Source organism: Clarias gariepinus, chromosome 9 (genome assembly GCF_024256425.1).
Source record: "Clarias gariepinus isolate MV-2021 ecotype Netherlands chromosome 9, CGAR_prim_01v2, whole genome shotgun sequence".
In the NCBI taxonomy this organism is placed as follows: domain Eukaryota; kingdom Metazoa; phylum Chordata; class Actinopteri; order Siluriformes; family Clariidae; genus Clarias; species Clarias gariepinus.
Window position 1 is genome coordinate 983,659 of NC_071108.1, and position 13,498 is coordinate 997,156.

Genomic DNA, 13,498 nt, shown 5'->3' on the forward strand with positions numbered 1-13,498 from the left:
GATCAGCCACAATGCTGGTGGCTTTGCGGATGCAGCGTGTGGTGTAGATGTCTTCAATAGAGGGGAGAGAGACCCCGATGATCTTTTCTGCTGTCCTCACTATCCGCTGTAGGGTTTTGCGGTCCGATATGGCACAATTCCCAAAACAGACAGTGATGCAGCCGCTCAGGATTCTCTCGATAGTTCCTCTATAGAAGGTCATCAGGATCGGTGGTGGAAGCTGGGCCTTCCTCAGTCTTCTCAGAAAGAAGAGACGCTGTTGGGCTTTCTTGTGTAGGGAGCTGGTGTTGAGGGACAAGCTGAAGTCCTTCTCTAGGTGGACACCCAGGAATTTGGTGCTTTCGACGATTCCCACAGAGGAGCCGTTGATGCTCAGCGGAGAATGGTCACCTCGTGTCCTCCTAAAGTCAACAACCATCTCCTTTGTCTTGTCAACATTTAGAGACAGGTTGTTGTCTTTACACCAGTCCGTTAGCCTCTGCACTTCCTCTCTGTACGCTGACTCGTCGTTCTTGCTAATGAGACCCACCATGGTTGTGTCTTCAGCAAACTTAATGATGTGGTTCGAACTGTGTGTTGCTACACAGTCAGGAGTCAGCAGTGTGAACAGCAGGGGACTGAGCACACAGCCTTGTGGGGCCCCAGTGCTCAGTGTGGTGGTGCTGGAGGTGCAGTTCCTGATCCGTACTGACTGAGACCTTCCAGTCAGAAAGTCCAGGATCCAGTTGCAGAGGGAGGTGTTCAGGCCCAACAGGTTCAGCTTCCCAATCAGTTGTTGGGGGATGATAGTGTTGAATGCTGAGCTGAAATCTATGTACAGCATTTGAACATATGTGTCCTTCTTGTCCAAGTGTGTGAGGGCAAGATGTAGTGTAGTGGAGATGGTGTCGTCCGTTGAGCGGTTAGGACGGTACGCAAATTGCAGTGGGTCCAGTGAGGAGGGCAGCAGGGTCTTGATGTGTCTCATGTCTTCACTACCCGACACACTCGACCCACTACAGTTTGTATACCACCCGAACCGTTCCACAGTCGATGCAATCTCTCATCTCCTCCACACATCACTCACTCACCTGGACACTAGAAAAGGAAATTATGTAAAAATGCTCTTTATCGACTACAGCTCTGCATTTAATACCATAATTCCCTTCACACTCATCACCAAGCTGGAGCACCTGGGACTCAGCTCATCAATGTGTCAGTGGATCTCCAATTTTCTAACTGGCAGACCACAGGCAGTAAGGATATGTTTTGAGCCCCCTGCTGTACTCTTTGTACACCCACGACTGCGTGGCCACTACCAACTCCACCGCCATCATCACGTTTGCTGAAGACACTCGTGGTGGGCCTTATCAACAATGATAAGTTGGCCTACCTAAAGGGGATTGGAAATCTGGAGAACTGGTGCCAGAGGAACAATCTCCTCCTGAACGTCAGCAAGACAAAGGAGCTGATAGTGGACTTTAGTACAAAACAGAAAGGAACTACCAGACCGCCGTGAGCCCAGAGGAGAGAGTGGACAGCTTCCAATACCTCAGTGTTCACATCACGCAGGACCTGTCATAGTCCTGTCACGGTTCTGTCACATCAACACCATGGTGAAAAAGGCCCGACAGTGTCTCTACCACCTCTTGAAGCGCTTCCGCTCCCTAAAGGCCAACACAGAGAGACTGAGGAGGAGCTTCTTCCCACAGGCGATAAGGTCTTTCAACCATACCACCATGCAGAACTAATACAATCTTTTAACATCAATGGACACTATGGACACATTCACGCACATCTACACTTACATCTACACTTACATGTTTATGGTCACATTCTGGACCATTGCACAAAGTCACTTTAATAAAGCACCTTAATAAGACACTTTTTATGCATATTTGCACACTATATTTCTTCCGCCAAATTTAATTTTTTTTAAAATGCTCTATTGTACAGTATATTTCTATTTCCATTTTTATTTCTATTTTATGTACAGTGTAAGAGCCATATTTCATTTTTACGATTCTGTTGTTGTGTTTTGATTTAAAGTTTATTAGTTAAGCATTCATTTATGATAATCGTAAGTTGTTCTGTGACGTCATTCCATAATTGCGCAGTTGCATGACTATTGCGCACGGTAGAAGTTGTTAGGATACGGAAGTTGTGGAGAACACAAGCTTTTGACTGTAATAAAAAAAAACGTAATAAGATAGAGCAAATAAGTTGTTGTCACCATAGTGGATTTATGCAAGGAAACTGTAAGAAGTGCTGAACATTTAACGTTAAAAAATAAACGAGGAGACAAAGAATTCATGGACGTCTGAGTCGTGAGTAAACCAGTTAAATAAGAAAGATATGCGTCAGAACGTGAGACGGGAATAACATGCCCGTACATACAGTATACTTCTATTTTTATCCTAGTTAAATATAATTTTTTTACCATATTTCTTTTATTCATATTCATTTCTTATTATAAGCTTATTCTCTTTTTAAGGTCACTGGCGGTTGTGTAAGCATTTCACTGCATATCGTACTGTGTATGACTGTGTATGTGACAAATAAAATTTTAATTTTAATTTGGTTTCCTGTTTGCCTTTATTAGTCTCTGACATCTCACATTTTGGCTCTCTTATTGTCCCACCACAGCATTTCAGTTGGGTTGAGGACTGGGCCCGTATTTACTAAGTGTCTCAGAGCAAATCGCTCCTAACATTCTCAGAATGATGCCAGATTAGTTCTACTTTCTGGAAAAGGAAAGAGCTAATTACTGTATTAGAATTCTTAAAATATGAAATTACTCCTATTTCCACAAAAATGTAGGAGAACTTCTGGGGAGTCCTAACTGGTTAGAAGTGCAGAAATGGCGTTCTGGCAGAGATGTGCACAGAGGAGAGACGTTTTAGTAACACTGAATGACATGGAGCTCATATATATGTTATATGTCAAATATATGTTTGGACAATAATATATATATATATATATATATATATATTTTTTTTTTTTAACATTGGTTTCTTACAGCAACCCTTCCAAACGAACCATATATGTTCAGTCTTTTTCTAATTGTGCTGTCATGAACTTCAACCTTTATTCTCAGTGAGGCCTGTAGGTTCTGAGATGTAATTCTGGAGAGGTTTTTTAAATTTCTCTGATTGCATGGTCTGATCTTGGGGTAAATGTACTGGGATGTCCACTCCTGGGAAGATTGGCAACTGTCTTGAATGCTTTCCACTTCTGAATAATCTTTCTTACTGTGGAATGTTTAACCCAAATTATTAGAAAATGATTTTATAACCGTTTCCAGATTAATGTAAGGCAACAAATGCTTTTCTAAGACCATTGATCATGTCTCTTGGTATTATGATTGCATACACATGAATGCTCCAGACCAGCAAAGTGCAAAACCTGTTGCTTTTATAGAGCTCTGCACACCTGTCTGATGATCAATTTATCAAGGGCCATACATCCTCCCTCAGATGTCTTAAAACCTGGCAGTAGAATTTGCTATTGGACTGGCCCCTGGGGAGGAATTCTTGAGCATGCACTTGGCCAAGCTGTGAACCTGAGTTGGCTTTTTTGGCCGTGAAGATGATGGGCTCTTCCTTTGCGAAGACTATTGCTTCGTCTCAGAGTTGTACCCGTACACCCAAGTTTCATCACTGGTAGAGATCCTTCACATAAGGAACGTGTCATCCATTCTAACCTTGTTGGCTTTTATGGGAAACTTCAATGCAATGTTCCTTCTGCTTCTGGGTCAAACGACTAATTGCAGCATTGCCTCCAACTTGCCAAATCATGCCAGACATCTCTGTGGAAGATTTTCTGATTCCACCTCATATAGATATGAATGAACTTGCATATGTAAGAGCAAGTTTCCCTTATTTGTTTCTGGAGGGTAAAAATAAATTCCCCATTTCCAGTAGAGAGCCGGGGCAGGGAGACAGAGCCATGTGGTTTAGGTTACATCAGAAGATGTCAGTAAATAGGCTGCGACTTACAGCAACTTCACCAACATGTCATCAGTGACCAGCTACAGTACATCAACATGTGCACTGATGACGTCACTGTCTACAAGAACATCATCTCACACTCCAACCAGAATCCATAGATTACTGCAGAAGTGCATACACTTCTAAAGACCTGAAACTCCACCTTTAAGGTGGCCCTAAGAACAGCAAAGGCCAAACGGTCCCAAGCCATCGGAGAGGCAAAGTGTGCACACGGCCAGAGAATTCACAACCACTTCAGAGACAGCCGGGACACACCGCGCATGTGGCAGGGCATGTTAGCCATCACCAACATCACCTGCCAGTTATCGACATAAAGGTGAGAAAGGCCAATGCTGCAGTTTTGCGTCTTAGCCTAATTGTTCCACAGACGAGGCCAAACATTTTCTGTACAGTGAAGTGAAATCTATGGAGTACGTTATACTATGAGTTGAAGGTTGGCATTATTTGTCAGGAAGTAGATGTTTTTTGCAGATTTGCATCCAGACACTAGCTTTAGGAGTAATGGACAAGTGTAATTCCGAGCTCTAGACAATAAACTGATCAGCTTTAACATAATCAGTAATATTATTATTTCAGGTTAAAGCCCACATACATATCTGCCTGTCTTGAAAAAGAATATCAGATAAAGATTAAGTTTTGTCTTAAAATGACTCTAGCATGTTAAATTCACTTATACCACTTCAGCGCTGTTATTTCAGTGGTAAAAAATATTAAAACTTCCAGTTTGTAATTTGCTCCTAACTTCACCTCAACATTTTAATTAAATTTATGGTGCATGCTTAACTTCATGCATAACCAAATACTGCAAAAGTTTCATTAAATTCTGTCCAGCCAGTTTTGTATAAAGCTGTGACAGCTGTGAATTTCGGAAACTTGTTTCTGTTCCTCCAATGTACTGTACAGTATGAAATATAAAGATATCATTGAAGGTTCTGGTAGATGTACAAACACAACCTTTTTAAAAAAATATATATATAGATACATTTTTAACTCTAATAAAAAAAAGACATTACAAAAAACCATTATATATCCTTAGTTTTATTTTTCAGCTCTGTGGAATATTTATACAGTACACTCAAAAGCAACTCGCTAAAAACCATACCATATCATAACAACATAAAACATACCATATGATAACTTAAAATATTATAACATGAAACACACCATAACATGACATAAAATAATATAACATACATCATACCCTAAAATAATAACATACCATATCATACAGTACCATAACATAACTTGATAAAACATACTATACGATAAACATATTATACGATAACATAAAATATAACATATATCATACCCTTAAATAACACATATAATACCGTACTATACTCTAACTAACATATACAGTTAAATGTAAACCAATTTAACCCATACTAGCCCAGACCAATTTTTCTTTTAAGAGAACATTATGCGTGATATTACACAGACCAAAAAAGTCACATCACATGGCATTTTCCCTGAGAATTTTAGGGTTAAAAGCCCTAGGTGACATGTCACATCAATATTTTCTTAATTTGTTTAAGAAATGCAGTCAGGATAAGGAACACAGGTTAAATGTAAAATTAGAATGAGATGGCATTTAATTATTAGAACTGTTAAATATGATGAAGCTTACTGTCAACAACAAACTTTTGAAAAGATGCCAGCTCTGTCACATGTGCTAGCTAAACAATGCTAAAGTTTGGTACCCATTCCTACATACAACTGCACTTTATTTCACACACAGTCCATCCTTATTTCTGCCATCTATTCTTTACACACTTTCCCGACAAAACAAAGGTCAGTGGCGGCTGGTGCAAAAAAAATTTGGGGGGGGCACAAACAAAAGTAAAATAAATTCTCTGCCTAACTTTAAGGGGGCGGCGCCCCAGCGCCCCTTATTGACCACCCGCCACTGGTAAGAGCTCGTCCACAGTGATGGATTATATAAAAACAGTGTGTTTATTTTGTTAGAAATAGGATATTTTATCTTATTATTTTCAAGAGACAAGGTACACCCTGGGCAGGGTGCCAATCCATCGCAGGGCACACACATACACACACTATAGGCAAGTTGGGAACACCAATTAACCTAATCTGCAGATCTTTGGACTGTGGGAGGAAACCGGAGTACCCGGAGAAAACCCACCAAGCACAAGACGAACATGCAGACTATATGCACACAGAGACAGGAATTAAGCCTGGCTGGGAATTAAACCCAAACCCTGTAGTGTCAAGGCAACAGTGCTAACTACTACACCACTTGTTACAACACAGTTACAACAAAAAAACTAGCTTTATTTGGGGGGTGTCCACAGTCTTAACCGTAAAAATAATTTAAATGAAAAAGTGTATATCATAAGCATGATTCTCCCCTCTGTCTGTGTGGGTTTCCACCAGGTACTCTGGTTTCCTCTCAAACTAACTGAAGCAGACTAACTGATGTTCCCATTTTTTTTCTGTGTGAGTATGCCCCACAATGGATTGGCACGCTGTCCATGTACCCAGCCTCATCAAAGTCTCCTGGGTTTGGCTCCAGGGCATCCAACCCCCAATGACAATTGTTAAAAGCTATACAAATAAAATTGAATTGAATTGAATTATTTAATAAATGATAAATTAGATGTGTATGAGTAATAATAATAAACATGTCCATGATGAACGTAAGACCATGTCCTAGGATGCCAGCATGGATTTGATTCCTATAACAGCATTGTATGTAGTGTGGTGTTGATTTAAGCAATTAGTTAAAATAAGGCGCCAATTAAATTACATTCCGCTCAGAGCGCAGCATGCTAGCTGAATTCTGATGTATTAAGTCTGTTTCTCATCACAGCACAGCAAAGTGATTTAGCAGGTTAGTTAATGTATGATACAATACAGAATTTAGTATCATACATTAAATACATTTAACAATAGATTATTTTTTTTTTTTATTGGTGTTGAAAGTAAACTTATAACATATGTGTGCTTAAGTTTCAAAAGTACTGTACATGTCTCCTCCTGCTTCTTAATGTCTCTCACACTTCTCACAGCATCATTATAGCACTAAATCCTGAGGCTGGGCATTAAACCCTCTCCGTTCACAAACCAAATCGCTCCGATAGATTTCATGCCACATTAAAAATATCTGATGAGGGAGGAACCTGTGGACCAGGAGAACCTCACGGTAGTAGCATGGATTGTACATGTCCAGCTTTTTTGAGGGAATGTGCAAGCCCGCTGTCTTCACTCCCATATGAGACACAGGTTTAAGTCCAGCTTTTTCCAGACATATTCCCATGTAAACATCATCGATGGGGAGCAGGATGATGGATTGAGACATGTTGTAGATGATTCTGGAAGTGTATTGTGACAACAGGAAGCCTCCCCCACCACAGTACGGAGGGTAGCGATCTGATTCATGGACCTGGACTGGAATGTAGTATTTGCTGGCTGGTTCCCTGATCGGCCCCACATATTGGATCAAGTGGCCGGTGAACAGGTGTTTGCTTCCATTATTATCATGTAACCCTTTGAGATACTGCACCATGTTATCTGTGTTGGCAAAAATGTCATCATCTCCATTAAGGAGGAAGTGCACATGAGGGCAAAACTTCTCCATCCACTCCAGGAATAAGACCTGCTTCAGCGTGAGGTTGTAAAAAGAATCATGAAAGTCCCACTGAATGATGTCCTGGTATATACGGTTCTCCAGTTCCAGAAGTTTATTAAGTCTTTCCTTCTCTAAACCATTACCTGTGGTGCCTGATATAAACACAGTGCGGATCCACACGCCACTCTGAAGTCTTTCTGAAGCCCACGTTTTTCTCAGAACCTCCCGTCGGTCATAGTTGGATGGAGAACTTTTAATGACCAGCAGCAGGAAAATCTGTGCAGAGTTCTGTGGACCGCCGCACTTACCGGGAACGTTGAGTAGCATCGGGAAATGCCGGCAGTGTCGGTAAAACAAGAAGTTTTCAATGTTTTCAGGCAAAGTGGAAAACCCAGTGATGTTAGACACAGAGACGTTTTTCTGACATTTGTGGGACAAATTCCTGGACTGCTCTGGTAACGCCTGTGGTCCAAATTTGCCACCTGGTTTGCCAGTAGTCTTTTGTTGTTTCTTGTTCTCTAAGCCTGTCCGCATCACAACTAGCAAACAGAGAGCAGTCGTGATGAGCAGCACAGTGATCTCCAGCTTCCTTCCCCTTCTCCTTGGTCCTGCCAGAGAGACATTAGATTCTAAATCAGGCTTTTATTCAAAAATAAACCCAATACATTAAACACAAGTGTGTAAGAGTAACAGGTGAGTATAGTGTGAAGTCTGACTTGAGATCATAAACAGACATTAAATTATAAAATTTATAAATCTACAAAAAATAATTTCTATTAACTTTCAGCAGCAATACTCTCTGACTGATGTAAAGAGATATTATGTTTACTAATTATTTCTGATGAAAAAGAGCATCCACATGGCATGCAAAATAGTGAAGGGCCCTAACTGAGCCGTGAGGAACTTATTTATACCTGATTATTACAGTTCTGGTGATGTTTGTTGTTTTGGCCTTGGATGGCTTGATGCTATCCAGGGACTGCTAATTAATATGTTGTACAATATAAACAGTTTGAATAAAACGCCACTGAATTTTTTTTTTTTAAGGAGCAAGAGGTATTACAAATTAGGAAAAAGTTTAGTTAACAATGCAGCATCAGCCTCCTCATCTACCACAGACTGTTTAAACTCAGTAGTTAACCACAGGGCCTTACCATAGTACATCTGTTTATGGCGTCATTTCACTTTATATATGTACAGGTTCTATAAGCCTATATCCCTGGTTGAAGAATGGGACGTACCAGACATAAGACAAAGTAGACACAACAGATTCCTGACACAGTGTACAGTATGTATCTCATGTCAGTTGTACATAAAGCTTTCTGCTTAATTTTCTTTTTAAACATTGTGCATTGATTAAGTGCAGCATAGCTCTCAAATGCAGCAAAGCCAGTGCTAGAGATAGTTCCAGCCTACAAATTCAGTGTAGTGACTTTTTAAAAAAATGTTACAGGCAAACATCTGTACCCGAGGACCGTTGGAAATAAATCAAAGTGGTATTTCCCTGTCTTCACTCCCATACTGTTCATATAAATGAAATATATACTACCGTTCAAAAGTTTGAGGTCACTTTCCAACTCCATGATCGTTCCTGATTTTTTATTTTTTCCACATTGTAAAGGAATGCTGAAGGTGTCCAAAAAATGCATTATCTCCTTTGAATAGTTAATGGTGAGATGTTTCTGCTACTTCTGCTCTGTAAAGACTTCATAACGCCTCTAATCTGAGCTGCTGTTAATTGGTAATTTTTCAGGCTGATAACTCTAAATGAACTTCTCGTCTGCGGCAGAGGTAGGTTTTGGTCTCGCCCTCCTGGGATGGCCTTCATGAGAGCCAGTTTCATTATGGTGCTTGACGGATTTTGCAAATGCACTTAACCATACTGTTCTTGCAAGAACTATTACAGAAAGGCTGACCTCTGTGTCTTAAAATAACAACTAACTGTTGTTTTTGTTGTTGTTATGTAATTACCTAATTCCATATGTGTTATTTTATAGTTTTGAAATCCCCAGTATTGTTGTAGAATGTAGAAAATAAATCATCAAACAACAACAAAGAAATTTGCAACTGACCCCAAACTTTTGAACGGTAGTGTATGTATGCATTATACAGTAGTTTTCTCGCGTTTTTGTTCATGCAGTTTCACGTTGCCAACCTCACCTGTTTTCTCGATTCCGCCTTTCGTCTCACGATTCTGATTCTGTCACTTCTCTTGGATTTAACGGCTTTGAACTTTCGCTTTCGTTACTCGACTACGGCTTATTCTCACGTCTCGGCATTGACGCTATGCTGACGGATTTCACGGCTCAGACCCACGCTCGCGCTCTCCCGACTACGACTTGTCCTCACGTCTCGGCATTGACGCTACGCTGACGGATTTCACGGCTCAGACCCAAGCTCACGCTCTCCCCACTACGACACACCTCCACGCCTTCGCATTCACTCCGCGCATACGGATTTCACAGCTCCGAGCGCGCGCACCTGCTGACTCAGTCACGCCCCTACAGTGTTCGACCAAAGCTACTTGCGTGCTGCTTCTGCACCTGCTCCTGGATCCATCCACCAAGCCCAAGAGTCTCCAGCTTCCTGACAGAATAATTCAGCCATCATGGATCCAGCAGGACTGGAAAGAATGAGACAAGCACTGGAGAGTCGAGGCGCGCTTCTTGGAAAACACCAGGAGGAGCTCGCCACCACCAGGCAGACGCTAGCTGATGTCAGAGCCCGCGTGCAGCATCTCCAGATGCCCACAGCTCGGGTCTTAACCCCAGAGCCCCCGCGAGAGCCACGCCTACCAGCCCCTCCCATCTACGGAGGGGAACCGGGAACCTGCAGATCGTTCTTGTCTCAATGTATACTGATCTTCGAACTACAAGCCTCCACTTTCTCTTCAGAAGGGTCCCGGGTGGCCTACGTGATCACGCTCCTCACCGAAAGAGCCCGAGAGTGGAGTACGGCCCTCTGGGACGCTCGCGATCCATGCTGTGAGAGCTTCCAGAGTTTTTCGGGAGAGATGAGGAGGGTCTTTGACCGCTCTCACGTCGGCAGGGAGGCCAGGACCAGACTACTGCGCCTTCGCCAAGGGTCACGCTCTGCGTATGACTACGCCATTGAGTTTAGGACACTAGCCACCTCGAGTGGATGGAACGACAGAGCCCTAGCGGACGTTTTCCTGGAAGGGCTGTCAGAGGCACTCAAGGACGAACTAGTCACCCGTGAACTCCCCTCCGACCTTCACGAACTTATGGATCTCGCGGGGAGGATTGACTCACGTCTTCGTTCCAGACGCCCTACTCGGAGGTCCCCCCCCGCTAGGAGATCACCTCCTCCCAGAGCACCTCGCCCATCCTCTTCCCCATCTCAGAGCGACCAGGAGGAGCCCATGCAGCTGGGCAGAACCCGCATCTCCGAACAGGAGAGACGCTGCCGCGGCCTGGAAGGAGCCTGTTTCTACTGCGGTAGTTCCGATCACGTTCTCAGAAACTGTCCGGTAAAAGGAAACGCCCTCTAGTCAGACTGGGAGCCCTAGAGGGCGCTCCTTCCGACAGACTCCCAGAACATCGCCCCCTGATGTCCGTAACGCTAATTGTGAACGGCCAAGCTCACTCCATTCATGCTCTCGTGGACTCCGGCTCCGACCGGAACCTGATCAGCGCCGCTGCTGTCAAGGCCCTCAGGATTCCCTGCACACCCCTAAGCATTTCTTTGGTAGTCCAGGCCCTAGATGGAAGCTCCCTCCCTTCCATCACGGAGAGAACGCTTCCGCTCACTCTGAGGTCATCAGGAAATCATTCTGAGGAGATCTGTCTCTTCGTCATAAGAAAGTCTCATGCCGCCCTGGTCCTGGGCCTCCCCTGGTTAACTCTCCATGGCCCCCAGATAGACTGGACCAGGCTGGTCATTACGGGTTGAAGCCCCTTCCCAAGTTCAAGTTCAAGTAGGCTTTATTGTCATTACAACCATATACAGTTAGTACACAGTGAAACGAAACAACGTTCCTCCAGGACCAAGGTGTTACATGCAACATAAATTTACAACATAAATTAACAGAGACACTAAACTAGCTAACCAAGAGGCCTAGTTAACTGGCTAGCAGAGACAGGACAGAGAGACCTAACATAAATTACAACATAAATTAACAAAAAACTAACTAGCTAAGTATAACTATTTTTACAGACAACATAAAGTGCTCGTGCAAATGTGCAAACAAGAGCAACAACAAAGTGACAGTGCGCAACCACGACATAACAGAACATAAAATATGGTGTTGAGGTAGTGGGTAAAACGTAAACGTAACAGTAACAGAACATAAAATATGGTGTTGAGGTAGTGGGTAAACGTAAACATTCTTTAAAAACAGCAGCAAGAATTGAGGAATTAGTGCAAAAATTAGTCCAGTAATGATCATTGTGCAAAAGATAAACAGTGAAGCATTTACAGGTTACAGGTGAAGCAGGTTACAGGTTGGTGTGTACGATAATTTGGTGGTGTAGGTCAGTGTGTCTGCACTTGTGTTGATTAGTCAGTCCAGTCCCAATATTTTGAGGTAGTTGAGTTAAGCTGTGTGATAATGTTTGTGTTAGTGTGTCTGTGTGTCTGTGTGTGTGAGTCCCTTTTTGTTGAGGAGACGGATGGCTTGTGGAAAAAAGCTGTTGCACAGTCTGGATGTGTGTGCCCGAATGCTTCGGTACCTTTTTCCAGATGGCAGGAGTGTGAAGTTCCTGTGCCACTTCATGCCTTCGCTCTGCACATCACGCACTCCCCACCCCAGCCAAACCTGAGGAGACTCCGGATATCTCCAAAGTCCCCACTGATTATCATGATCTCAAGCAGGTCTTCAGCAAGACCCGGGCCATGTCGCTTTCACCACATCGACCATATGACTGCCCCATCGACCTTTTCCCAGGAGCATCACCCCCGAAGGGTCGCTTATACTCCCTAACCCACCAAGAGAGAGGAGTCATGGACACATACATTACCGAAGCCCTCGCCGCTGGAATCATCCACCCGTCCTCCTCTCCAGCAGGGGCAGGATTATTCTTTGTGATAAAAAAGATGGGTCCCTACGCCCCTGTATCGATTATAGGGGTCTCAACGAGATCACTGTTAAGAACTGCTACCCACTTCCTCTCATGACCACCGCCTTTGAACTTCTCCAGGGGGCTGGCATCTTCACCAAGCTTGATCTACGGAACGCTTATCACCTGGTCTGTATCAGGAAGGGGGACGAATGGAAGACGGCCTTTAACACACCCACAGGACATTACAAGTATTTGGTCGTTCCCTTCGGCCTGACCAACGCCCCCGCCGTCTTCCAATCCTTCGTTAACGACGTCCTGCGCGACTTCCTTAATGTCTTCATGTTTGTCTACTTAGACGACATTTTAATTTTCTCCCACGACCTGGAGGAACATCGGCGTCATGTCCGTCAAGTTCTACAAAGACTCTTGGAAAACCACCTCTACGTCATGGCAGAGAAGTGCGAGTTCCACACATCCTCCACCACCTTCTTGGGCTTTGTCATTTCTCCTTCCAGGATCGAGATGGAACCAGCCAAGGTTCAGGCAGTCTCCAATTGGCCCACTCCGACCTTACGACAAGACCTACAACGGTTCCTGGGCTTCGCCAATTTTTACCGCCGCTTCATCCGGGGTTACAGCTCTGTTGTTGCCCCACTCACCTCCCTGACCTCCACGAAGACCCGTTTCCATTGGAACACAGAGGCTGAGAAGGCTTTCGCCGAGCTTAAGAAGAGGTTTACCTCTGCTCTCATCCTCATTATCCCCGACCCTTCTCGCCAGTTCGTGGTGGAGGTCGACGCCTCCAACACCGGGGTTGGGGGCATTCTCTCCCAGAGGTCCGCCCAGGATAACAAAATGCACCCTTGCGCATACTACTCCCGTCGCCTATCCCCAGCCGAGAG

At 43.6% G+C, this 13,498-nt stretch overlaps 1 protein-coding gene across 1 annotated transcript in view; it reads right to left on the bottom strand.

Annotated features, from left to right (window-relative positions):
• Positions 1–7,020: 7,020 nt before the first annotated feature.
• Positions 7,021–13,498, bottom strand: part of LOC128530046 (N-acetyllactosaminide beta-1,3-N-acetylglucosaminyltransferase 3-like) — a 40,481-nt gene continuing 34,003 nt past the window's right edge. Inside the window, exon 3 of the mRNA XM_053503755.1 lies at positions 7,021–8,183. Within this exon, the coding sequence (XP_053359730.1) occupies positions 7,021–8,183 (1,163 nt within the window). The remainder of the gene's footprint in view (positions 8,184–13,498) is intronic.